This window comes from Benincasa hispida, chromosome 9 (assembly GCF_009727055.1).
Source record: "Benincasa hispida cultivar B227 chromosome 9, ASM972705v1, whole genome shotgun sequence".
Taxonomy (NCBI): domain Eukaryota; kingdom Viridiplantae; phylum Streptophyta; class Magnoliopsida; order Cucurbitales; family Cucurbitaceae; genus Benincasa; species Benincasa hispida.
This window is the reverse complement of record NC_052357.1, coordinates 70,207,928-70,235,369: the sequence shown is the minus strand read 5'-3', so window position 1 is coordinate 70,235,369 and position 27,442 is coordinate 70,207,928. Positions and strand designations below refer to the sequence as shown.

Here is a 27,442-nt window from a genome sequence, read left to right as displayed (position 1 = left end):
GCCGGGTCATGTAAACTTTTTTTCATGCAAAATACACATAATACTTGTCCGGGCTCTGACCGGGTCGCCCCACAACCCCATACCCAGTTCTATCCCATGAAGCCCGCCCAGGTATTTTCAAACTCATTTCAAATATACTCAGTAAAGATTCGGTGAAGCTTGGCCGGGTATCTTAAAAAAATAGTTTTTCTGTCCTTTTTTTTTTTCAAATACCCTCGTTCGCTTCTGGTTCCTATCCTATGAAGCCCATCCAGGTAATTTCAACCTATTTTCTTCGTACCCGATGAGGACTCGGTGAATCCTGACCTGGTATCTTAAAAAAAAGGTTTTTTTTTTGTCTTTTTTATCTTTTTTTTTAAAAAAAAAAATTCAAATATGCTTCTATATGACATTAGAAAAAAAGAAACAAGCAAGCAAATATCAATATAAGCAAATGAATTCTAACATGAAAGAAATTATTGGACTATTGAATATAAAATGAAATATATACCTTCTCACGGAGTACAAAATCACAATTTCGTGAAATACAAGTTTTGGACTTGACAAAAAACTTTTCGTTCTAGAGATGATTTGGTGAAGAGAACTTTTTGTGAATCACAATTACATGAAGATAATTTTTTGTGAATAGAATTCTTTTTTGTTGGTTGTAAAACAATTTGGTGAATTGATTTTGGTGGAGAATTTTTTGTGAACTAATTTTAGTTGTACAACAATTTTTTTTTTTTTTTTTGTAGGTTGGTTGTTGAATTTAAAATTAATTTAGTAAGTTGATTGTTGAAATTTAAGAGTGATAATTTAATAAAGGGACATAAGAGTAATTGTACATAAAAAATTTCTCATATTTGCATCATTTTCATCATCAAGATAAAAAAAACTTGTTTTTAAAAAGGTCAAATATACAAAGTGAAACCCCAAAAGGATCATTTTTGTCCTTTTTTTACACAAAGTCAAATATCCCTCATTTTTTTTTTACAATATGTAAGGTGGGGGAATTGAATCTCAAACTTCAAGTTTGATAATACAAACACTATGCTAATTTAGTTATGTTGACTTTATTCATAATTTTTCTTCATCTAATTATTGTGAGACTTTTATCACATTTTTTTTTCAATAATGTACCACTCAATCAACGTCATTTGATTCGCCCAGCTCCTACCTAGTCAATTACTCTTTTCTAAATTAGATTGTATCTAACGGTACTTTCTAGGTAGTTCCTAATAAATCTCCACCAGGACTATATTTTTAATTACATATTTTCAGAGTAGTGTAGTTGGCATTATGGAACCAAAAAAAAAAGTCGTTCTATTAGACACTTTGATAATTCACAATTTAAGCTCTTCATACCGACAATGAACTTGATTAATTAGCATGTCAACCTACTAAAAGATATCATAAAGAAAAGGAAATTACTAGAGGAAAAACTATCCCCCATGCAACGGCAGCCATCAAGAATCTTATTTCAAGGGTGGGGAATTGATGAAAGGGCCGCAACATTATGAATGCTCTTCCGATTGAGCTACACTACAACCGACAACCGAATAAAAACAATTTGAAGCCTCACTCATTGTGTGGCCAGAAATGCCAAAGTCGTTCTTGTGCTTCCAAATGAGATTGCAACTGATTACGCCACACGGATGTGATATTTTGTTTGATAATCCGTCCTGGATTGCAGCTGGAGAAAAAACAGATGGCGAATGCCGACCGCTCTGTTTGAAATATAACTAGTACCCTAATTCGTCGTTATGCAATCTACTTCTTTCACCAAGTTTGGGGAAAATTATGGAAATCGTTTATTAGTCTTACGAACTGATTCTAGAAAGCCAAATATTATGGAATTAATTTTCAAAACGACGATTAATCTTAACACCAGAACTCCAGCCCTAAAAAGAAATCAAGATTCAATAAGCTACAAAGACGCTCTCTGAGAGCTGATTGTAAACAAAACAATGGTAATTTGTACGGACAAGGAGAAAGTGGTGAAGATTATAAGAGTAGAGAGATCGTACCTCCGGAATACTGAACTCGTAAGGGGGAGCAAAGTCGACGAAGATTGAGAGCGCTTCGTCTTTGACGCGCTCTGTGTCGGTGCATTTGAAAATTGAATTCCCCAACTGCGATATGTGATGATTGACACAAACCCCACCGATCTATCTCTATCCGACGGCGCGATCGATATGAGAATGATCGGACGGGTGAAATTGAAAATCGAAGTGATCTAGGGAATTGAGTGAATCGGAGAGCATGGGCCAGGTACCGTCTGATGCGGATGGGTTTTAGGTTTCGTCCATCAAGCGGTGATTTGGGGCTCCAATTTGGCGCGAATGGGGTCGGACAAGTATCGGCGGTTCGCGCCAGCCAGACACAGACATACGTGGGAATATCTCATTACCTAACTCATTTTTTTCTTTTCTTTTTTCTTAAGTATGTGAAAAAATTAAATTGTCGGGTAAAGCTAATTTCTGAAAAAGAAAAAAATAATAAAAGAAATAAAAGAAGGAGAAGAAAGCTAATTAATTTAGCAAACAAACGGTCAATTCGCTGTACAATATGGGAAAGAGAGAAAGAGATCGTAATGCCTTCCTCCATGGTTCGTAACATAAAAAAGAAAATTAAAAATTAAAAATTATGTGTAACATGTGAAATAAAATAATATATAATATAATGACATGTTAAAGTATTAAATAAAAATAAAACAATCGTAAAAATTCGCAAAATAATAATTTGTTGCGATAAAATATGAAGTTAAATTATAAAATTAGTTCTAAATTTGTCTCAAGTTGGTCAATAAACTTTTAAAATGATCTAATAGATCTATAAAATTTTAATTTTTTGTCATAGTAGATTCATTATTTTTTTAAATAATGTCTAATAAACTTTATTAAACTTTTAAATTTGAGTCAAATTGATATTAATTTTATTTTGTGTCAAAAAACAGGTCATCGTATTGTTTTTCAATGAAACACATTACCATATAGGAAACAATAAATCACAATATATAATTAGAAAATCATAAAGAGAAATAGAATAAAGTAATAGAATGCTGAAATTTCTCATGTCAATGGCAAAGTGAAGGCACTAGTAGAAATCAAAATGGGCAGCAGCATTAAGCACAATACTAAAAAGGGAGTGTTCTGTCAAAGACAGTTTTGAGCTAAGCAAGACAGCGTTTCTTGGCATTTGCGAACTCCCAAATGGGGCAAAATCCCACCATCTTTTTTTAGAAAAATATTAGGTACATCATCTTTTCTTATAGTTCGTCCAATCGGTGTAACTATAGTCTACGAGTTGCCATGTGAGTTTTTTCTTTTATTTTAACTATTTTTTAATTAAAATTTATTGCAAAGAGATAAATACAGTCAATAATATATCAAACTATTTCTCTTTTTCAATATATACGATTTTTTTCTTACTTCATCCTAGATTTTTGTAATGAAATTTTCTCATCATCGTCGAAAGTTGAAATTTTTCACCATGATGTTATCTTCCTAACTCAACCCCATTTGGTACAAACATAATCTTTGAGTAAGATTGACATTGAATTGTCACCGAACTAGGACCAAATAGTTCCTACATATTGTAATTTATTCAAGTGTTGTCGTATCATTACTTTCACCGTTATAACCATAAAATTTGTTAAATCACTTAACCTAAAAAAGCTCCAACTAATAAATTGTAGTAAATATTATATCAATATTTCACCACTCTCTTTATTTATGGGTTATAAAATTTGTAAAAGTAAATGAGATTAAAACATTTTACAATACATAAACTACTCTAAAACAAGCCAAATTACAATCAACCTAAAGTGTTTAAGCTTATGGCTTATATATTCTGTTGGTTTTATTTAGTTTTTGAATTTGACTTATAGCTGATTTTTGAAGTATTGCATTTTAATTTACATTTCTAGAATTATTAACGACGACCGAGAATAGAGTAACAGAAGCAACGTTGAAAAGTAAGTGCTATCGTACTTTTGTTAGATCTACGTGATATACTGACATCACATATTTTAAATTTTCAACGCATTTAACAAGGAACAAAGAGAACTTTTTTTGTGTTGTTTAATTGACTGACCACTACTCAAAAGTCATATCTTTTTTAGAAAGAAAGACTAAGACTGTTTCACTGAAAATTATATAGTATTACTTTGTGTATTAAGGTAATGTTTTTATTTTTATTTTTTTTCTGGAAAATGGGTCTATCCGTTAATATAATATTGGTTAAACTATTAATTTAATCCATGACTTTTAAATGTGTCTAATTTGATCCCAAAATTTTAAAATCTATTTACAATATTTTTAATTAATATCTCATTTGATAACCATATGATATTATATTTTTTGTGTTTTAAAATTGAACCTAATTCCCTTTAGTTCCTTACAATGATTTCCATATTTAAAAAAAAAAAAAAATGAGTTCTTAATCAAATTCCAAATGTCAAAAACTATTTTTTTTTTTTTTTTTTTTAAGTTTTCAAACTGACTTGGTTTTTTAAAATATAGGTCAAAAGTAGATGGCAAAATAATAAATTTAGAAGTGAAATGTATGTTATAAGCTTAATTTTCAAAAATTCAAAACTAAAATATGGAAAATAAAGGGTTATTAAATAAGGCATAAACTTTCCATTTTGTGCAATGATTGACTTCTTGGTATTTTTAAAAGTGTCTAAAATTTTAAACTTTCAATATCACAGATAATAAATAGTTAATTTTTCAATTGTATAGCACCTAATAGGGTCATTTGCTTATTTGGTGTATTTTTAGAAAATTTACAAATTTATTTGATGTAAAATTTAAAATTTAAAAATTCATTAGATATAGAATCGATGTCTAATAAATCAAATTCGTTTTTAAAAATTTTATTATGTGAGGGAACTACTAAATAATTTTAAATTAAGTTTGAAGATTTATTAAACATATTAAAATTTCAAAGACTAGATATATGCAAATTTCAAAATTCATGAAAATCTTGTAATTTCTTTTAATATTGTGTTTTGATCCACCTGTGTCTATTGATAATTTTTTTATTTCTTCTTTTTACTTTAAAGAAACAAATTAAAATATTAGTTTTTCTTTTACTATAACTAACATTATTTAAAGAAAGTACGATATTGAAAAGAAAAATAAACTTTAATTTGAAAAAAAAAAAGGACTAAAAACTAAATAGTCATGCATGAGGAGGACTTAAAAAGGTGGTTTCTCGGAAAACGAGTTTTTATTTTCAAAATTTGGTTAAAACTTGAAAAAGCGTAAGTATTTTCTAAAATGTAAAATAAAACAAATAAACTATTGGTATAAATTCTTATTTGCATTAAAATACAATTTCATCCCATCTACTTCCTGTTGTGTTTTTCTTTTGTCCAACGTAATCTTTTCTCTTTTCAGTATGATTGGATCTCTAACATACATTTATTTGCAACATAATGTGAGGGAGATTGACACATGAAAAACATATCTCCATACAAGTCAGTTTACACTCAAGTCAATCTTATACAAACATAATTTAATACGATATTTGTTAACCATCACGAGATTTATGACAACTTCTCCACTTCTATTATACCAAAATGAATTATAAAAGTTGTCAAAATTTATTTATTCATAAGCTCAACTCTTATTTCCAAAATTTCATGAATGAAAATTGATTATCCTAAAGCTTTAACTTAGCTTAAAATTTATACTCAAATTAATCATGTGGAATTCTTTTCCTTTTTTTTTCTTTTTTTTTTAGTGAGTACCTGTGGAAATCTTTATGCATATGATCAATTGTGAGATTGACATGGCCATTGGGGCCACATGGCGAAAATTGATTCCAAAATTGTTGGAAGATTTGTTTTAGTTTCATTATATTTTGGAAATTAAATTGAACTCGTAATATTTGTTTCAACCATTATTATAGTTAATATAAATAAAATTTAATTACCAAACAAAGCCTAAATAAATCGAATGAAATATATATCCTACCCAAATTCGAATTGATTTATCTAACAAAGGCGTGGATTGAAGAGATACTATATTGAATAGAGACAATATAATGCGATGCAAATAAAAACGTCTTTCATTTTTAAGGGAGGTACTATGTTTATAGTTGGAACTTGAAGTATAGTTTTTATTTTACTTTATTTTATTTTCAAGTTATTTTTTTAGTATAACAATTGTGAAGATGGAGGATCAAACCTCTCACCTCTAAACGAAAGGTCACAAACAATCACTGAGTTAAGCTCATTTTCGCATTTTACTTTAAAATTTGTTTGTTAGAAATAAGCTTAACTTATGCTATAAAAACGTAACTTTTATAAGTTTTAAATAAAACTATCATCAAATAGTTGTCTATTCTTCCATGTGATCTCAAAATGTGGCTGTTAATAGCTTAGTTTGTTGGGTTATGGATAGGTCTCAATCTCATGAAATTTAGTGGGATGATTTTCTTAATTGACTATGTCTTTTAGCAGAGACAAATTTATTATCGTAATTATTTGGATATTTGTGCTTCTCAAAAGGTAAATTTTTTCCATACATTACACCTAGGATATGTTCAACCTCCAACTTTAAGAATAAAATACATATCAATAATCGTTCGATTAATGATCTCTTAGGCTTTTAATACACTCTTTAAACGTCCCATTATTAATCTTTTCTACTCTAATTTGCAAGCTCCGACCAAAAGGGTACATTTGCCCTCTTAATGTCTTCAAAAAGTCGTATTCAATCAATTTAACGATTTTAACCGTTTAATGATTGTGTGAAGAAAAAAATCGCACCTAATTACATATCCCATAATCTTACCAATAAAATTATGTAAAATAATTCGTCCGCGAACGTGTTTAATAGAAATTTATTTTCTTGTGTGTGCTTCCACAAAAAAAAAAAAAAAAAAGAAAAAAAGAAAAAAAGAAAAAAAAATCCAGTTATATAAATAATTTGTGTTGATACAAATATATAAAATATTGTATGAGTTAGGTTTATTATTATTTTGAAAAAAAATCAATTTGATTTTGAACTAAATTAAATTGGTAATAATGGGTCTAAATAATTGGAGTATTGTTTGTATTTTCAAGCAAGAGGCTAATATATCTAATTTAGTACTCATCTTTTTACCTATTTCCACATCATTAAAAAAAAAATTTACAAAACTTAAAACACGTTTACGTAGATATTAGACATTGGATAGATTGAATCCATCCCACCTAACTAATATTTATTTAAGTTTGACAAATTTGATACCTCAAATATTTAGGTTTTAGTACGTTAAACAAAGTATCGATATTGTACCTAACTCATCTTAATTATCTTTGAACTCATAAATACAAAAAAATTATGTTAACTCTAAACACACCGTCCATACGAATTTTAATTTTTCTTTTCATATAAATCATCCCAATAAAAAAAAAAGTTTAAGATAATCAAGAAAGAAAACCTAATAAAAATATGAAGTACAGAAATGAATAAAATTAAAAAGAAAAACAGGGTAATTTGAAAAGTCCAATGTCAATATAGGAAACTAAATCGAGAAATCTGGAGCTAAACAATATAATTAGCAACAATCGGAAATTGTGATCGACTATAAATTCCAATTAAGTACATATATCTATATATATATATATATATATATATATAAAATCAACATCCATCGAGTAATTTTGATGTGACAATGAGAAAAGACATATAGAAAAGAATAGTAGGTAGATAAATAGAACTATATTCTTAATATATACGAGCTTAATTTGTGGAGCAAAAATAGAAATTAGAATAAAAATATGATATTTTGATATTTTGATATTTTTTGGGAAATAAACAGTGGTGGGTCAATATATATGGTGGCCTGGGAGTCCGGTTTGAGCTGGCTTTGGCATACATGGGGTGTAAGCAGCAGGTGATATTTAATTATGAAGGGGATTGTAAACAGGATCTCCAACTGATTCACTGGCCCATGCAAATATATATTGGAATCAATACACATTGGTAATTCATGGCAACACGACATTTCACCTTTTTAGGTTTTCTCCTCACTTTTATATTGTCCCCTATACATATATATATGTGTGTATTATCTAAATATCTTCTTCCCCCCTCCCTTTTTTCATTTCAATAATTATATTGCAATTTTTAGAACTTGTTTCTTCCTTTACTTTAACGATGTTATATTATGTTATGTCACATTACGTGAACGCAATGTTTGAATCATATAATTTCGATAAAAGATAAATATTATTTTAAAAAAATTCGAATTAATTACTTTCTATTGATCTTTTTATTAGACACTGATATTTGAATCCTTTAAAGAGATGCAATTTTAATGGACCTAGATGTAGATGTGTTCAAGTAAATTAAATTTGGGACCTTAGAGATCTCATTTTTGTAATTCCCTTTTGCTTTCTAAATTAAAATAGTTTAAAATTTTCCAAAAATAATTATGCATTTTTTTTTCCAACTTTGTCTATGACAATAATGTCAATAAATCAATTTTTAACTTTTGAATTCATGAAACTCTCTTTTTCCAATAATTTTTCTGGTTCCCCATGAAAAATTGTGCCCAGTTTTTAATCTAATTATAGGACAATGAATTTTGTGCTGGATTTATATAAAATTCATCGGTAGTGGTTCAATTAATAAAATTACAAAGTTTGAAAGATAATAATACTATAAAAAAAATAACTGAATACAAGAAAAATAAAAATTATCTTTAAAAATAAATATAATCCAAAGATATTACAATATGGTTCATAAATACACATAAATTTACCTACATGTATAAAAACATATTCACTCAATTAAAATGATGAAATACAATTTTTTAAATTTATAAACATCAATATTTACTTATTATGGTTTATATTATTCAGATTATGAATGAACAAATAAGGGGAAAACTAAGGATATAATAAAACCTAAAAAACTGAAAATTTAATTTAGAAAAATTGAATGGTTAAAAAAAATTATCGCACATCATAATGATTAAACTCAAATGTTAACAAAAAAAAAAAAAAATGTTAAATTACAAATTTGATTTCTCTATAATTTAATAAAATTTATACAAATAGTCCAATTTTTAAAACTATGGATACTAAATTATAACCTTTCTCTAATTTAATCACAAAAGATTTAATAAGTAATAAGAAACCAAATTTAAGATAAAAAGATACAAAGAAGAGATACAAAGATTTAAGATACAAAGATTTAAGATAAAAAATAATAAGAAGAAGAGAGAAAAAGATCTAAGGGGAAAAAGGGGAGAGAGAGGAAAAAAACGAGCAGAGTGGTTTAGAAAATTTTAGGGTTTCGAATGAGATAGTAGTCCTGGTCCTAGTCGAACTTCTAGGCAGGTTGCGTGGAATGTACGCACCAGTTAGAATGCGTTTAAGTGGGAAGGCATCTTTTGCCTTTGGTGACACGACAGGCACAAATGGACTAACTCCATTCGTCAAGTAAGCGTGCGTGTAAGCTACGCGTGGTGAAATGGTTGTTTTTTGTTTTTTAACTCGCTAGGGTTTCCCCTTTCGGTTCATTCACGCCCAAAGCCTGATATACCCCTTCAGATAACAATCCACATGAATCTGCCACGTGTCGACCTGTAGTTACCTCCACGAGTACCCACCCTTTTTTCTTTAATTTTTAAATATTAACATCACTCTCTCTAAATAAATAGGTCGCGGATGTTATGTACATGTGGAATGTGGATGGCATGGGCATGGATGATTTTAATACGCACAATCCAAACCTCCTTTCAAGGACTGAGAAATTATTATTAAACTCCAAAAAAAAAAAAAAAAAAAAGAAAAGAAAAAGAAAAAAGAAAAATCCACTCCACTATCTATAGATCTCTCTTTCTCTCTCTCTCTCTCAACTATCGAAACTTCCCTTTCTCTCTCTAGGGTTTTCGGAGCTTCGCACTCGAATTCTTCTCGATCAGCTTCGAATCTCATCTTACAGCTTTGATCTGTGTCTTCGTCTCTAAATGCTCTTTCTACCAGTACAGTTTCATCGACTGGCCGTGAAGAATCGTTCTCTTGTTAATTCATCGTCGTTCCGATTGTCAGTTGGCTGAACCTAGGTACGTTCTTGACTCCATTTAATTTTCCTTCTTCTTCTGTGTGAAATTTTCGATTTCTTTCCTTTTTATCGCTTCAGATTCTCTTCAGCTTATTTTCAGCTGTTTTCTTCTTATTTTAGCTCATTTTTTTCTTCTCTATTTACCCCGAAATATTTGGTTGTTGTTTACTTTTTCTTTTCTCCTTTAAATTTTCTTATATGACTGATTTTTCGAAAGTGAATTGTCTAAGTATCCGGCATTTTATATGATACTTTCAGTTATTTGATTGTCACTGGGTCAACTGTTTGTCTGTCTCGAATTTCTGAGCTGAATAAAAACCCTAAATATTTATCAGCGAACCAATTCGCATCCTTCGCCTCTTCCATTGCTGTTAGATTTCTCGGATGGTGAGTATTTTTGGTGGTTTTGTTAAATCCATTTTCCTTATGTCATCTACTGTACCTCCGCTATTTTCAGGTAATTGATCTCGGTAAACCCTAGACTACGCTTTTCGTACTATAGTACTGAATTTTGTTTTTATTTGAATTATATGTGAGCGGAGCTGGTTATTGATATAATTTATCGTTTGTAATATGTGAAATTATGGTTTGTAGACATCCTTGCTTGTTATCTAAAATAATTATTTAGGGTTTAAGGTTCGTTACTCTTGAATTATCTGTGCTAATAATTTGCAAGTGTTCATTATTTTATGTGAAATGTTATGTGTCTTAGATTAATGTTTGCTTCATCACGAGTTGTTTCTCTTGAATTATACATTTTTCTTTGTTAGGAATTGTTATTTTATGTGAGAAATAAGCACACATGATTATTATTTTTATGTAACTTCTGTAAGGCTTGTGTATTCTTTGTTATTAACTTTTTATTGTCTTTAAAAACCTTTGATAGATCTGATTGTATATTTTATACGTATAAAAAATTTGATGCTTATCATTTTATGATACTTTCACCAATTAGCTCTGCTGCTTGTATATATGTTCACAAATTGATCATTGTACAGCTTTAAACCGGTAGCATACCAGAAGTCTTCTAATGGACGAGGAGCATCACCAGAAGAATGATTCAAGTATCATTTTGAGGACTACAGTCCCATTCATTGAGATTGACTCTTTATTTATAGATCTTTCCAGTTGTATTGATAAACCTGATGCTGGAAACTGTGATCATTTCTCCATTCGGTATGATCTTTACCCTATCAAGTTTAAACATATTTTTGTCTTCCTCTTTTCAATTAGGTTATATGGCTTTGTTTGAAAACTGAGACTGGGTTAACTAGAGCTTGGTTCATGCCCGTGTCGTTGAGATCAATATTCATGCTTATGCCTCTTCTAGTGCACTTATATACACACAAATGGACGATTTTCACAGCTTGGTTTTCATGCTAGTCTTATTGTCCACGCACAAATGAAAACATATCTACTTTCTTTCTATTGTTTTGTCCAATTTGGAAATTTAGTTCGAAGCTTCACTGAAAATGCAACTATACATAGCAACTAGAACCCTCATCACATGGTTGCTTTTTAATATTGCTATCCAGGCAAGACCAAATGTGCAAAATGATATTTAGCATTTGAGCTCACCTAGTTTAACATGTTCGTTCAACATGAATTTCAAACAGGAGCCTAGAGTTAGGTTAAAGAAAAGATTTCTCGATGAAGTGAAGGTTCAATATCCTGCAAATCCAGTGTTTTTTGTTACATTGCGCCATGAATTAGTTTCCTCAAAACATGTTCTCAACATCAATGTAAAACTCCTTTTCCTCATCAATTGCCTTTTGTTCAGTGGATATGCATCTCAAATGCGCGAAAAAGATTGGAAAAAATGCTGGCCATTTGATTTAGATGGTGACTATGAGTCTGCAGAGACAATATCCTTGCTTCCACCTTTTCATGTTCCGCAGTTCAGGTGGTGGCGATGTCAAAATTGCAGGAAGGAGACTCCTGCAGGTGGTGCTAAAAAGGATCTAATAGCTGACTGTTGCCATGGCATTTCTATCATCACCAATGTCTTAATTTTCCATTTTTGCTGTATTCTGTCAGGTTTTGAGAAATCTTCGAATGTAGAAACGCCTGATGCAAGAGAGGCAGTGGCTAATGTCTCTACGAATGTGTGCAACCTCAATCATCCTCCATCTTTCATGAGTGAGAAAGAAAAGAAAGCTGAAGGCATTCTTTGTTCTGACTTTTCCATTTTAATGCCCTACTTTTTCAGGCTCTTGATTAATTTATTTGTTTCTTTCCAGGAGATGAGGTTGACTCTGGATGGATCTTGAATACAGAAACTCCCATATCGACTAGTGTAGTGCCAGAAGTAGAGACAAATCTAATGTTAGAACATAACAGAAGTGATCCAGGTAAATTATGATGCCATTGAAGAAACCTGCTTGGAGAACATAGCTGAAATTATAGTTCTTAGATAAGCAACCGCACATGTGGTCATATAGGGGAAAAATTCCACTGGCATATCTTTATAAAAGCATATCTGTTCATTTATATTGCTTCTCATAGTTGCATGATACATATTTGCTTGCTCCCATAATTTTATATTTTATTTGTAAAACAGTAACTCTTAATCCAGAGCATAGGGAATCTGTTGACAACTGCAAGCTACTCTGTGGGAATGAAGTTGCTGAGGTTGAGCTTGGTCTTCGAAACCTCAAAGTGATTGATGAAAATCTTGAAGTCTTTGATGATGAGAAACAAATTTCTGCACACAATGAACAAACTGAGGTAACTCTTTTGTCATCAGGAGTCAAGGTGTTTGATCAGGCATGTAATGTCGAGAGACAGAGGGATCCTGCAAATGCGTATCCAGCAGAACTTGATGGAAGTTATGCCACAGCATCTGAGCGTACTGAAATTTCAGTAGAAAATGATACGCAAGACCATCATATAGATAAGTCAGGCAGTTTGCACCGCCGAAAGTTCCGGAAGGTGCGCCTACTGACTGAGTTGCTGAATGAACATGAAAATATAAAAACTAATCACATCGATACAGAAGAGTCCCCATCCCATGGGAATTCAGCAAAATCTGAAGGGTTAAAAGAGCCTTCTGTTTCCCAATGTCCAGTGGCTGCCAAAAAGAATGTCAGGTGTTCGAGTCAGAATTTAAAAGGTAAACTGCCTCTGAATGAAGATTGCCTTGCTGCAGAGAGTTCCTCTTCATACAACGTGGATAACAAGATTCAGGCATTGAAGGGAGATGTGGAAACAACAAATTCTTTTCATGCTAGTGAATCTGAAAATGCATTAGTCGGAACCGGTTTACGAAATAAGAAAAGTTTCTTGAACAAGTGTAGGAATGATGTGAAATCTCTTCATGGTAAGAAGAACAAAAAGATCCAAATCGAAGCATGCTCTCCTCTTAATATTCCACCAGGAAGTGGTGACAATACGTCTGACATTTCCCTTAAACACAACGAGTTTTCTGGCCATGCAATGGATCCATTTCTTTTATTTGGTTCAAGAATTGAGCCAATTTCTAGTTTGTCTAAGAGGAAAAGCAAGATCACTGTAATTGATGACAGGCAGGGAATTACCTGGACCAATAGCATGCCAAGAAGAGATTCAGCCTCAAAAGAAGTGGAACTCGGGAACAATGAGCCCGTGGTTGTTTCTTGTCCATCAGTGCTGGATAAACATAGTGGAGGTTTGCATCTTTCCCTCACTAGCAATTTAGCCAATGCAAGAAATGAAAAAAAATCCATTTTTGGGACTGAGGATGGCTCGCATTCGTTGTTATCTTGGCAAGGAACAGCAAGTGTAGTTAGGATCAAAGATGCCAAAGCCAAGAAACTTAAAGACTCAAATGTTCCTTTTAATTATTCAGATAATTTTTCTCGGCAAGTAGGACATGGTGGAGTCAATAGTAAGACAACCACTAGCAGAATGCATTTCTCAAATGGGAAACAAAATTCAAATTCTCAAGTTAATGATGATAGCTGGTCTCAGTTGCAGGCAATGGTATTAGTTCTGCCATACTGTGTTGTTTTTGTAGCCTATATATGAAACAATTTTATGATGCACTCATGATGCCTGAGTATTTTTTTTTTTTTTTTTTTCTAGATTACTTGCGTTCTGCATGGTTCATCTGTTTGACATAGCTTCATAAATAAAATGTTTCATGGCTTTCAATGGAATCATTCACTGATGCAAACATTAAGTGTTTTGCATAATGGCTTAAGGACTTCAGCTGGATGAACTTATATAGTTGTTAATATATGAAAAGTTCAAGTGTCAAGGTTACAGATCATATCTGGTTGAAACTTTTGAATTTTTCTCATTTTCTTAATGTTTTATTTACCATTTTCTCACGAGAAGTTGGAAGTGGAGAGTGGCAACCTATTACATTTCTTGAAATTTCACTCCCCTCCTGGCCTTTTCCAAGAGCAAAGTCTCTGAAGATCTGTTGCTTCCTGTTTCACTTATTTCAGCTATATATTTCCACCACTATTCTCTCATCCCTGCTCTATTATTGTATTTCCAGGGAACTTTGAGTTTTAAGTCTCAAACGTGTCTGCTGCTTTATTCTAAAGCTTTCAGATTCCATCTCTGTTTATTCCTCTTCCTGCTCAATCCTCCGATGTGTTGATTTTTATGAATGGAAAACTTGCAAAGTTTTCACAAGTAGCTAGGTCTTAAACTGTGTGCTCAAGATGGAAATCTTGTTTGTTTATATTTCATGGAACTTGCAACTTATAATTGCATCAACACATTTAAGAAAAATTCTAAGTCTTTCGTACATGCATCACTCCCAAATTTTAATAATAAGTCACTGAAGATTGCATATGGAACCATGAATCTTGTAAAATTTATGCATGACAAATCTACTATTATTATGTTCCTTAGATTCTCTTTTTACTTTATTTACTGTAAAATTACTTGTATATCTTTTATTCTTTTATTTCCGATCTCCCTACATATTTTGTCAAATTATGATTTCAGGTTTTGATACTTAACTAGTCTCTTTGGTTTTGTAGGATAATTCCGGGGTACACAAAGTTGAAAAGAGTGTTCGGGAGCACTTGGCAGCTCAGATGAAACAGAGTGAGCATTCGGTTGGTAAGATATCTGAGCAAAGAGCTTTAGATGACATTCCAATGGAAATTGTTGAGCTCATGGCTAAAAATCAGTATGAAAGGTGCCTTGATAATACTGGAAATAGTAAATCCGTATCAAAGACAAGTTCAAAGAAAGCTCAGATTATGAATTTCAGTAATAATGCATGTGGCAATAGTGGCTCGTTGCAGGAGAAAATTAGTCCCAAGTGGAAGGTTAGGAATGGGAGAAATAACTTGCACACGGCAGGAGATAATGTGGGATACGGCAAACAAAATTCAGATAATTACTTTTCTCACACTGAGGGAGGACATTTTAACATAGATCACCTACGTCAGACTATTATCCCTGCAGAATATTCTACATTTGGACATTCTCAAAATAAGTCATCAAATCCCGTCAAATTTTTGGCAAGAAGTACTGGTGAGAATGCATGTTCTCAATATCGCCAATATACTGGTGGTCTGGAAGATCAGGAGTCCTCTCATTACAGGGCGCAATCTTTCAGGGTAAATGACGTTCACCATCCTGTTTCACAAAACAATGTAGACGTAGCTCATCTATGGAACGAAGCCATGCCAAATCATCATTCATATATACCTACCACTCCTAGAAAGATTGCATCTCAGTCAACTAGTGTGAATGCTAGTAAAAACTATCCTGAATCAAGTAGCAAAGGGGCTATGAATCGAGGGCATAATCTTAAATTTTCTAATCCAAAAGTTACCAATATTGAAAAAGATGATGGTAATTATGGTTTGGAAAATTTCAGCGGGACCCGTGCTAAGTACCCATTTCATTGCGATTCTAATGGCATTGAGCTTCCTCGAAACCTGAGGGGGTCGTTGGATTTGTATTCTAATGAAACCATGTCAGCAATGCATTTACTCAGCCTTATGGATGCAGGAATGCAGCGCAGTGAAATGCATGACAACCCAAAATTTTCCAGGAAACCTTTTCCCCCCGATCCCAAAGCTAAGGATATTTCTGGGATGGATGTTGGTTTGCACAAGGCATTTGATACCATCAATTATTCATCTGATTATTATGGTGAAATCCACCCCTTAAAGAAGTCTCACGATTATTACCATCGTGCTTCAGTGGGCGGTGCATCAATTTCTCCTTCCTCGGGAAATGAAAGTCGTGAAATAGTTTCTGATTTAACAGGATTACAATGTAAACAGAAAGAGAGAACCAAGTGCTCCACTTCAACATGGAACAGAGTTCAAAAATCACAGAAGAGTGTACTTACAAGTGGTCAAGGCTCCAATGAAGGAGTTTTTCCCATTCATACCTTGCAAAAGAAATCTGGTGGTCCTTCTAGTTCTTTGGTGTCTATGAGTGGATATCATAGACTAGAAAATCCTGGACAATGTATAATAGAGCGCCATGGTACTAAAAGAATGTTGGAGCATTCGAAAGTCAGTTCTGAGTTTGGAATCTGCAGCATTAATAAAAATCCTGCTGAATTTAGCATACCAGATGCGGGAAATGTATACATGATAGGGGCTGAAGATTTACAGTTTTCAAAAAGGATTTCTGAAAATACATCTGATTTGAATAACATGGATGGGCGCAAACGCAAAAGGAATATGAAGCATGCTGTTGTAAAACAACATGCATTACATTATAGCATGTGAGATCATCGTCAAGAAAATCAAGCTGGTAATACTCTAAAATCTCTCGTCTTTTGAGATGCATCAAAATATATTTTTTTGTCCATGCCATTGGTCATATATGCATCTTTTGAAGTCATCTAATTGCATTTTCTTCATTTTTCAGCAGGATTTTAAGTTTTAAATGGTTCATTTTCATTACTTGGGAACGTTATAGATGTCTTGCCGGTTAAAATATTGGTAAAAAGTGTAGAATATGAACTGCCGTTGCACCCAAGGATATTTGTGGCTTGGGTTACTTCCCTGCATTATTGTGTTCACCCTCTTTCTGGCACTCTCCAACAAAGACTGGCTGCGGATGCGCATCTTCGATATAAGCTAAGGCCTGTACATAAGACTACGTGAAATCGTGAATCTTGAGATTCATCAGTACATTTATTGTATATGCAATTTTGGTTTGATGTACGTTGTTATACTTCATTCACAAATCATAAGGTTATGTATATACACTGAGTTCTCTACTTTTTGGTTTTCGGAAGAGGGTAAGTTCCGTCAGTTTTATGCACTGATGAGGTAGCAGTGTGAGAAGGAATAACAGAGAATTAGCTAGATTTTTCTCTTTAGAATATTTGAAGAAAATTCGAGGCTCGTTGGATTGTTTCTGTTGGAAAAATACTAATATTTGTAGCTTTAGTGTGAACTATATATTGTACTGTGATGTTGTGGGAGTGAACTTGAAATAAGAAAGAAAGAAAGGGAAAAAAAAAAAAAAAGAGTACTGCTTCTCTTTGTAGAAAGACAATGATGGGTGGAGCACAGTGTTTATTTATTGTCCTTAATTTGTTCCCTTTCTTTTCTTGTCAGTTTAACAGAACTATGTGTACGATAGACTTAACTAGTTAGATTATATATATATTGTAATTGTTTTAAATAACAAAATGATTATAAATATTTTTTAGTATTAAAAAAAATCATTGTATACTAGTGATATACAATGATAAACATCTATTCATGCGAGTGATTGACACAAGTAGATGTATGTTTATTAGTGCCTATCACACTTATAAACATTAACATTTTTCTATATTTTTTTTTTTTTATATATAAGGTGATGTGACACTAGCACAAAGTTACTTCAACTTGATTTCTTCATACAATTTTATGAATTTGTTTGAAATGATTTTTTAAGTGTAAAAAGATCTTTTTCTTTAGTTAAAAAACTTTATTTTAAACAATGAAATCATGTCAAACCAGCTTTCAATCAGAATGTTGAATGTTTCTTATATTGAAGGTCGTTTCTTTTCTTATAGATTGATGACTGTTTCAAGTATTTAAGTTTTGAGTTGATGGTCTTTTCCCTAACTATGGAGTATCGTGATTCTGAGACATGTATGCATCCATCAAGTAGTGTGCATGGTTGGCCACTTGATGAAATAACGCCTCATTCATGGATTCTTATATACAAATAAAATCATTAATTGTCAAGGTCCTTCAGGTTTCAACCTCGTTCATCATGAGGCTAATCTCCTAAATAAAATATCAATTTATATCTTTAAATTTTGGATTATATCAATTAAAACCCTAAATTAATAGTTGTATTAAATTTGAACTCCAAATTGTGTATCAGTTTACACTTTTTATTACATTCCACTTGGAAGAACATCGTGTGAGACTTACCAATTATATCAATTAAACTTCTAAACTTTCATAAGTGTATCTATTCATAATCTCATTTATAGATCCATTCTAATTGTCAGTTTAGTTAAATCAATATTGAAGAATTCTACATATCTGTGAGAATTGATGCATGGATGTTTTCAAAATTAATCATAATGGAAAGCCTAAATTGATTTACTCACAAAAATTTAAGAGTTCAATAGATAAAAATTATAAGTTTTATATGATATTTTCCAAACGAAATTTGAAGGAAGATGTAAATCGATGCAATACTCAACACCATCAGTTGAATATAAATTGCTATTTTTCTTTTGAAAAAAAATAGTAAATTGAACTTCTTTGTGGGTATAAACTTTTTATTTATAGTTCAAGGCAAATACATCTATCAAAGAATTGAAGTGGATTCTATCCTACCAATTTACATATGCATGTGGTGTTATCATAGTTGGTACCAAATCAAGATATTTTATTTCAAATGATAGATAACAATTAATTACAAACCTGGATCTCTTCCAACAAGACACTCGATGAACATATGACTTACAATGTTATCATTAACAAAGATCACTATGAGACATGACTAATGGCAGGTATAAGCTCTAAAAATCAACAAAAGTTTCAGCATATTATACAACAAAAACACAAAAAATTATCTATTGCTGTCTTAAAGCACATACGCACTTGCCAGCTAGAAGCTGACCACATACGAAAAAAAAAAAAAAAAATCAATGCTTCTTCTTGTGTGTTTTCCAGAGGGTTTCTTCTATTTATACCCAATGGTATACTAAAATGGTTATGACAAAAACATGACCTCTGAAATAGTACTTTCTGGGTCGGGAGTCGGTTTTGATTTAATTTAACTTTTGACTCGGTTTCTAGTTGACAGAAAAAAGCCTCAGAGACATGGCATTGGCAGATAAAGAAAGAGATGGTCTTAATGGGAAATATGTGACGAAGGAAAGAAAACAAAAGGTCTATGTTTTGGTTCCTCCGAACTTTGATTATCCAAATCCGGAAACCATCAGAAATAACAACTGCCTTTACAGCTAAACTTCTAATTTCATAATCAAAATGGAATTTTTTTCTATAAACTAGTATGATAAATTCTTGTTGGTTCAACCTAATAATCTTTGGGGTTTTTTAACTTAAATTTTATGTACCAACTCTCTAATCTCTATATCGCCACATTGTTTTTGGGTATTTATTATCATTGACGACCAAAAATGGGGTTTCAAAATCTGTATTCTTCTCATTTATCAACTGACTTTTTTTTTTCTTTGAAACAAACAGAAACGAAAAAATATAAAGACCGATAAAAGAATAAAATATTGTCTAAAAAATAATTACAAAAAGTCTTCGAAATCGAAATTCAAGGAGAAACATAGAACCTCACTAAAGTCCCTTCCCACACTTCAAAACCCTTTATTGTTTCTCTTGTCCCAAAAGATCCCACAACAAAATACACACCTCCACAATCCACAAAAACGACTTCTCTTTGAAAGTTGGGTGGAAGAAGAATTCCCCAATCATTAGACGACCATCCCTTTAGCGAGCTAGCACAAAATCAAACTCATGAATTAAGCAATTCTACATAGATCTCACAAACAGATACTCTAGAGAAGGTGATATATGTTTTTTTCTTCACTTTCTGACGAAGGATACAACAAAAATGACCTATCAACAAGGAATCTTTCTCAAATATCTATCCATCGTATTCACACAGCTCAACTTTAGAGTTTCTACAATTGAGTTGGCAAAAGGAAAGTACACTTTTGTTAATATATTTGTTATGTTAGATTCATCAATATCTCTCTCGAGCATTACCCTTTACAAAATTTAAAATAAATTAGAAATAGAAGTGGAGAATGTGTTCGATCCAAGAGAACAGTAATCTCCAATATTTCAGTATACAGATGAGCCCATGGCTCACCTTTGCAAGATTCTATTGTCCTTTTCAAATTACTTCCAAGTGCAATATAACCTGTAGGGCATATAAGAATTGGAACCAAACCAATTAGTACCCAAAAGCTGATCTTAGAAAGTATGTAAATATGATAATAGTTAAAGGAAAGAAAGTGCATTAAAAAAGATAAAGATTTAAGAAATAATAGTGACATAGTCCATTTATAGGGTATATGAATAGAGGAAAAGAAAAAGAGAGAGCAGAACTAAATAATTGGCCCTCAAAAAAAAAAAAAGAAGGATTCTCCTAGTTAAGGGAAGGTTGGGCAAAAAATGTGGTTTCCAAATTGAAAAAGTGGTTTTTCAATGGAGTGTAACTGCCCTAAAAAGGTAGGGCTAAATTTAATGTAGGGTCATGATTAAGGTAAAATTATAAGGTGGGAGGGTCTAAAATGAAAGGGTTTTAATTATTTTGGCAAGTAAGGGAAGTGGAAAGATCAGAAAAGATATATTTTATATAATTTGAATTTGACAGAATGGGCATTTCAAAATAAATAAATAAATAAATAAATATATATATATATATATATCAATCAAAACAAAAAAGAGTACAAAGGAACTGCCAAATGGTCAGCCTCTCTTAGCTCAAACACAGCAAAGCATCACTACATACACTTACATCCTCACCCTTCACAGCCCCACACATTGCTGCTTTGCCAGCTTTACCAAAAATTACCCTAAAACTTTTAACAACATTTTCTTTTTTTTCTTTTCAAATGTTTATATATATATATATATATATTTATATTTTAAGGATATGTTTAAGAGTGATTTCGAAATGGTTAAAATATTTTTTTTCTCATGTTCAAAATTATTTTGAAACTCAATTTATTATATAATTTTACACTTGAATGTAACTTTCATATCATTAAAATTAATATTGAATGATTAAAAACATTTTCCTATAGTGATTTTGAAAATAACAATATACCCTAATATTAATCGCTAAATCCCCGTCAACTTAGATTATTTAATTGGTTTTTTTTAGTTCATGTGGAGTGGTGTTGTACTGAACTAATTTTTGCAGCAAAAAAGATATATTTGAGAGGCTTTCCTCTACTTCTTTTTTTATTTTTTATTTTACTTTTTTATTATCAATATAAGTAGCAAATATTTTTTTAAAACATGGCAAAAAAGAATTTTCTTTTCTGTAAATATATATATATATATATATGTGTGTGTTTTATCAATGAATGGATGTAAACCTATGCTTTGAACTTAAATCTTCATTCTTTAAGAACTACTCAAAATATCTTATATAAATATTAATAATCATTTCCTTCTTTCAAGCTATGTGAAATTTTGATTGAACGTTCTAATAAAGAGTAATAAAATGTAACAATTATTTTACCACTATACCTTTATAATAATTTTAAAAAAAGTATTTAACTACAATTTTGCTCGGTGTTGGAGTATTGGCAGCTTTTTGAACGAAGAAGATTAAAAAGAAATTTAATTGTTTTGTCCAAAGTACATGTTTTAACTAGACGAATTATATTATGCTATGGTTGGCAAAAAAGAATGTTATCTAAAGGTACATTTCCATTCCTATCCTAACACATGCATTAACCTTTAACCCTATATTTTATTCCAGTGTGTAAAAAATAGGAACGGTACCAATTTTATTTATTATAAATCCTACGTTAGTAATATACATTAAAAAAAATTATAAATATTAATTTATATCTTTAAATTTTACAGGGTTGTAAAATTTAAATAATAATTCTTGTAATTATCACAATTTATACTCTTCATTAGATTCCATTTAGAAAAACCTTGTGTGAAATTTATAAATATATCAATTAAAACTTCAAATTTTCATAAAATCAATTTAGACTATTAAACATAGAGACTAAAAATTTGGAGTATAGAGACTAAAAATTGAACAAACTTTAAAGTATTTAGATTAAAATAATATTTTAAAAAAATTATAGTTAAGTCAACGGTAAATATGTAATATAATATACATAAATTTTAGTATAGTTTGAAGACTCTTTCTTAATATTGGATTTACAAATTAACTCAATAAGTAAGCTATTATTGATATACATTCTCAATAATCTCTCGTTCATATTATATCTAAAATTTGAACTTGTTTTTTTTTTTTATTTTTATATCATAATTTGTATTTTGAACAAATAAAAGACATGTTTGGTTCTGAACTGGAAACCATGAACTTTGATTTATTCATATGTATTTAATTATTAAAACTTGGAGGGTAAAAAGTGATGAATTTTATATGATACTAACATTAATTTTGTCGTATATTTAAGTACTTATTTATCATATTGAAACAATGGGCGAACATGTGTGCATGCAGAGTGTGTCTCCAACACCTTTCCAAATCTTTCAAAAATTATATATAAATATCTCTGAAAATGCAGACTATGATACCACAAATATGCTTTACATTGTTTCAAAGTCTTAAAAGTATACAGATTTTACATTTATTTTTTAGTATCCAACATCCATAATACATACACAGTTTACCATTTTTATATAACTTCTTATTATTAATTAATGGGTTATTTTCTCTCTATAATTATCACCCAACATTTGCCAAAAGAGCAATACTTTAGTGGCTTCTCCTTCCTCTACAAAATCATTTTTAGTATGTTTTTTAAAAAATAAATTATCACATGATAAATTTTAATTGAATGCAGCAATGACGGTACAAATTACAATTAGATTATACAAAAATTCAAAATTCAAAAAGAAAAATAGTATTTTGAGCATAACAAATCTTTTTCAAACGAGGTGATCAATATCTTTATTGGTTGAATTTAAGTTACGGAATTTGAAATTTTGTTATAAACATTGTGGGGTTAGAATACACTAATTACATTCGAGAATTATTGATTAAATGGGGGTGTGGGATTATTTTATTATTATTATTATTTTGGATAAAGGCTGTGATGTGGGATTAATAGTGTATAAATCACCATGGGTGAAAAATATAACTTTTTAAACAAAATCAATATCGATATATATATATATGTACACATAAAAATTTGATAATTTAAAATATGTTTAATATATAATTTCTTCCATGGTTTTAGATGATTATCAAAGGTATATTTTAAGAAAGTTTAATACATAAAAATTAATCACGTTACAAAATGGATTAATTTAAAACCAACGTTTGAAGAAACGTTTAGAAATTTTAGATTTGTCTAAAATTACTTTTAAGCGATTATGTGGAAATCTTTAATTAAAAAAAGAAATGTATTTGTAATTGATATAACAATTTTTTTTTTAATAAAGTCAAATAAAAAAACACAATGAGACGTTTCAGTGCAGTTCGTGATCCCACTTTTAGTATTTTTTAAAAAAAAACCTTTTTAAATGATAAATTATAAAAACATATTCATTAAAATTTTGTTTCTAAAAAGTGCTTAAATTAAAAGATAATGAAAAAAAAAATACCTTACAGATTTTTATTTGCTTATTGTTTTTGTTTTTGTTTTAGAGATTATATGCTTATCTTTTTAAATAAAGTTAAAAAAGACCACAATTTTTCTTTTTTAAAAAAGCTAAAAAAAATCTAATCATTCTAATTAGCCTTTTCTGTTATTGTAATAAGAAGTAATAGCACTAATCAACTAAAACTATTTTCAGAAGCATCCAAAAAATTTATGGACCAAATAAACATAAAATTTATCCTTTATATATCGACCATAGTATATATTCCTCTTACATATTCTTATCTACACAATAAATGTAATCAACTAATTGAAAACGTTTGAATCTCACACATTTGATCTAACTATTAATCCCCCCATTTTGCAATTATGTTATAGACCACTCATACTTAAACTCTTAAACAAGGTAAATAAAGTACATTTGCGTATATACTTTTGCATTTATAAGAAAATTTTCACATATATAATAAATGTTAAACTATTTATAAAAGTAGTAAAAAAAAGCTACGATAGATATTGATAGAAATCTATCAGTTTATAAATACTGATAGACTTCTATCAACCTCTATTAAAGAAGATTAAAATTTGTTATTTTACATAAATAATTTTTTCTTATTTTTCTACTTTTGAAAATCCCCCTATTTTATATGATTTCTAAAAGACTATACAATTATTTTTATCTCGTATAAGAGGGCGAGATATGTTATTTATATACTAAAATCTTTAACTTTTTATTAAAAAGGATAAAAAAAATTAAGTATTGATACTTAACTAGATATATTTTTTAAAATGGTAACACCATACCTTATGGATTATACTGTATAATTATAACTAATAAGTAATTTATCATCTTCTCAATAGGAAAAAAAAAAGCAATTGATCTATAAGAATTTTGAACGGCCATTTTTTGATGTGGTTATAAAAGCATAATGAAATGGGAATCAGAAGATAATATTAAGAGATAACCTTAAACCTAGTGTTAACTTTTGGCTGTAATGAAAAAAGAAGGATTTTTTTTTTTAATACTTATGTTTCAAAATGTTGCAATTTTATTTTTGAGATTTGTGTTTTGTGTCAATTTAATTCCTAGGTTTCAAGATTTTATATTTTTAATTTTTAATTTTTATTAAATATTCACTTTTAATTATTGACTTTATTGTCTCTTAATTAATTAAAAATAATTATGAAGTAAAATTTTAATTTTGATTTTAAAAATGATAAAAAAAATAGTGAAACTTAATTTAGTTATAATTATTTGAATTATTTTAAATATATTAATATACATTAAGACAAAAGACGAAAAATAAGTATTTATTAAAAAATAAAAATAAAAATTAAAAGTATAAATTTTGAAATTTAAGAATCAAATTAAAATAAAATTCGAATGTTAAGGGTAAAATTGTAACATTTTCAAAATTTAGAGACTGAATTAAAATCAACCTCAAAATTTAAAGATTAAAAGTGTAATATTTTAAAATTTAGGACAAACCTATAGTTTTTTCAAAAAAAAAAAAAAAAAAATTGCAATGTAATAAACAACACAGAAGTTGAGATGAGGCGCTAATTGATACCATGCAAATGAAATATGAGTTTATGACACACTAACGAGCAAATTATTAATAAAATACCCATAAAGTATATTATTTATCTAACCAAAAACCACTAACTGTATTTGTCGTCTCGAATTATGGATTGGTTAACACTTCAAACATTAACGATCAACTCCGACCGACCACCGTCGCCTAATCTACGGCTTCGGTGGAGCAACCGTCTTGCTGCTCTTGCAGTGTCTTGAGAAGCCTCGCCCCTTTTCTTCTCCCCCTCACACTACTATCCCCCTGCAGCGCCAAAACAACAGCACGCGCCACCTCCTCCGGCGGCGCTGTCACCGCGGACTTGGCTTCCGACGAGACCTCATTGTCGAAAATAACCCCAAGCACACTTATGGCCGATTCCTTCCCTCTGGCCGCCATTCTTCCCATCATCGTAACCATCGCCGGCACCGAAAGCGCGTGGGCCCTCACCTCCGCCGCTCCTTCAGCCACCGTACACATAAGTTCAAGCGATGCAAGTGCCCGCTCGGCCGCCGCGTCTTCCATCTCCGGGAGAGACTCTATCACCGCGCCGACCGCCCCTGCCTCCACCGCAATGTGACGGTTACCTTCTGCCAAGCAGAGGGCCAACAGAATTTTGGTGGCGGGTTTGGAACCGGTTTTTATGTTGAAACTTTCGATTAAACCGCGCATCAATTCGGGAGTGCAATCCGGGTCTAGAGATGGGTTGGGAACCAAAGAGCGTTCGAGGAGTTGGAGAGCGGCGAGGCGGTCGGAATATGAAGCAGAACAGAGCTGGAGCTCTGCAACCTGGAGGATTTCTTTTAGGGCTGCTGCGGAGATGGGTGGTGGGAGAGGATCGGAAGGGGGAATGGAGAAACTAGAAGGTGGGTCTGAAATAGAAGGTTGTTGGGTAAAAATAGGTGAATGTGGAAGTGGGAATCTCCATTGGGTGAAGCTTTGGGAAGCAGAGGAGGAAGAGGATTCGGAATCGGGAAGCGGAGTACGGCGGGAGTGCGGTGGCGGTGGGGGTTGGTCGGAAGCGGAGGGAAAGGAAGGAAGGGCAGGGGAATGGGAAGCGGTGGGGCTCAAGACAGAGCGAGTGCAGTGGCGGAAGAATCCGCAAGAGAAGAGCTGAGTCTTAAGCTTTGGTTGGTGAGTTCTCATGGCGTTTTCAAAGTTCCTGAAAACAGAGAATCAACGAATGAAGCTACGCATTGCTTTGAAATGGTTTTATGTTTGTTTGTGTGTGTGAACTGTAACGGAAGTGTCATGGTTGATGGTACAAACATAAGATGCAGAATTTGGCAGGACTGGCTGCTAATCCGACGAATGCCCTTCAATTATTGTTTCTGTGTATTTATTAATAAAATCTTATCTATATTATTCAAATACACGTAAACCAATGGAAATAATTTCTTCTTTCTTCTTTACCTTTTTCTTTGCTTAGGTAAGAAATTGAACCATTAATTATTTTTCAAAGTGATTTATCACCACAATACTTAGGTTCACAGCAAAGTATAAAGTTGTCACACAAGTATATAAAATATTACATGAAAAATCCATATAATAACTTTTTTTTTTGTTTAATTTAATTAGCTAGTGTTTAGGGTAAATACTATTTGTTTGTGTATTTTATAGATTTCGGGTAGATATTAAATAGAAAATTGAAAGCAAAATTAACTCTAAGAACCTATTAGATAAAAAAGTAAAGAAGTTCCTGATAATTTGATTTATTGAATTGAACAATACGTGAGGTGGAGATTTAAATATTTGATTTATTAGTTGAAGATATAAGATATAATATTTTAATTAATTGAATCACGATTATGTTGTAAATAGTGTTGTAAGTGAAATTATGAAAAAAAACACAAAGAAAGAATATTGATGGATGAAGATTATTGATATTTTAAAGAAAAAAAGTGTTATGAGCTCATAAAAATAGCAAGAAACTATTAAATGAGAAATAACACGTGTTAAGTAAGTAATAAACCATCATGTTATCCCTATAAAAAAAAGAGGGAAAATATAATATCTGTTTCTACTAATCTGTGTATTTATAGAAATACCACTTGTATAGCACAAAAAGGGGGAAATATAAAATCAGT

The 27,442-nt window shown here is 30.9% G+C and overlaps 2 protein-coding genes across 8 annotated transcripts; one reads left to right on the top strand and one right to left on the bottom strand.

The window, feature by feature from the left end:
* Window positions 1-9,716: 9,716 nt before the first annotated feature.
* Window positions 9,717-17,493, top strand: LOC120086183 (protein EMBRYONIC FLOWER 1). Of its 7 annotated transcripts, none has more exons than XM_039042698.1 (9): window positions 9,718-10,050; window positions 10,385-10,436; window positions 11,048-11,225; window positions 11,830-11,993; window positions 12,087-12,212; window positions 12,290-12,400; window positions 12,610-14,009; window positions 15,026-16,769; window positions 16,890-17,493. In XM_039042698.1, exons 3-8 carry the CDS (start codon window positions 11,080-11,082, stop codon window positions 16,742-16,744), a joined length of 3,666 nt encoding a protein of 1,221 aa, XP_038898626.1. In that variant the 5' UTR covers window positions 9,718-10,050; window positions 10,385-10,436; window positions 11,048-11,079; the 3' UTR covers window positions 16,745-16,769; window positions 16,890-17,493. The 7 variants fall into 7 exon arrangements, with proteins under 7 accessions (XP_038898630.1, XP_038898626.1, XP_038898627.1 ...); XM_039042699.1 differs by having other exon boundaries at window positions 10,308-10,436; XM_039042702.1 differs by lacking the exon at window positions 10,385-10,436 and having other exon boundaries at window positions 9,717-10,050; window positions 12,087-12,188; window positions 12,625-14,009.
* A 7,835-nt stretch (window positions 17,494-25,328) lies between these two features.
* On the bottom strand, window positions 25,329-26,652 carry LOC120085309 (U-box domain-containing protein 26). Its single transcript, XM_039041232.1, has one exon. The coding sequence runs from the start codon at window positions 26,499-26,501 to the stop codon at window positions 25,524-25,526; it is 978 nt and encodes a 325-aa protein (XP_038897160.1). The 5' UTR covers window positions 26,502-26,652; the 3' UTR covers window positions 25,329-25,523.
* Between the last annotated feature and the right edge of the window lie 790 nt (window positions 26,653-27,442).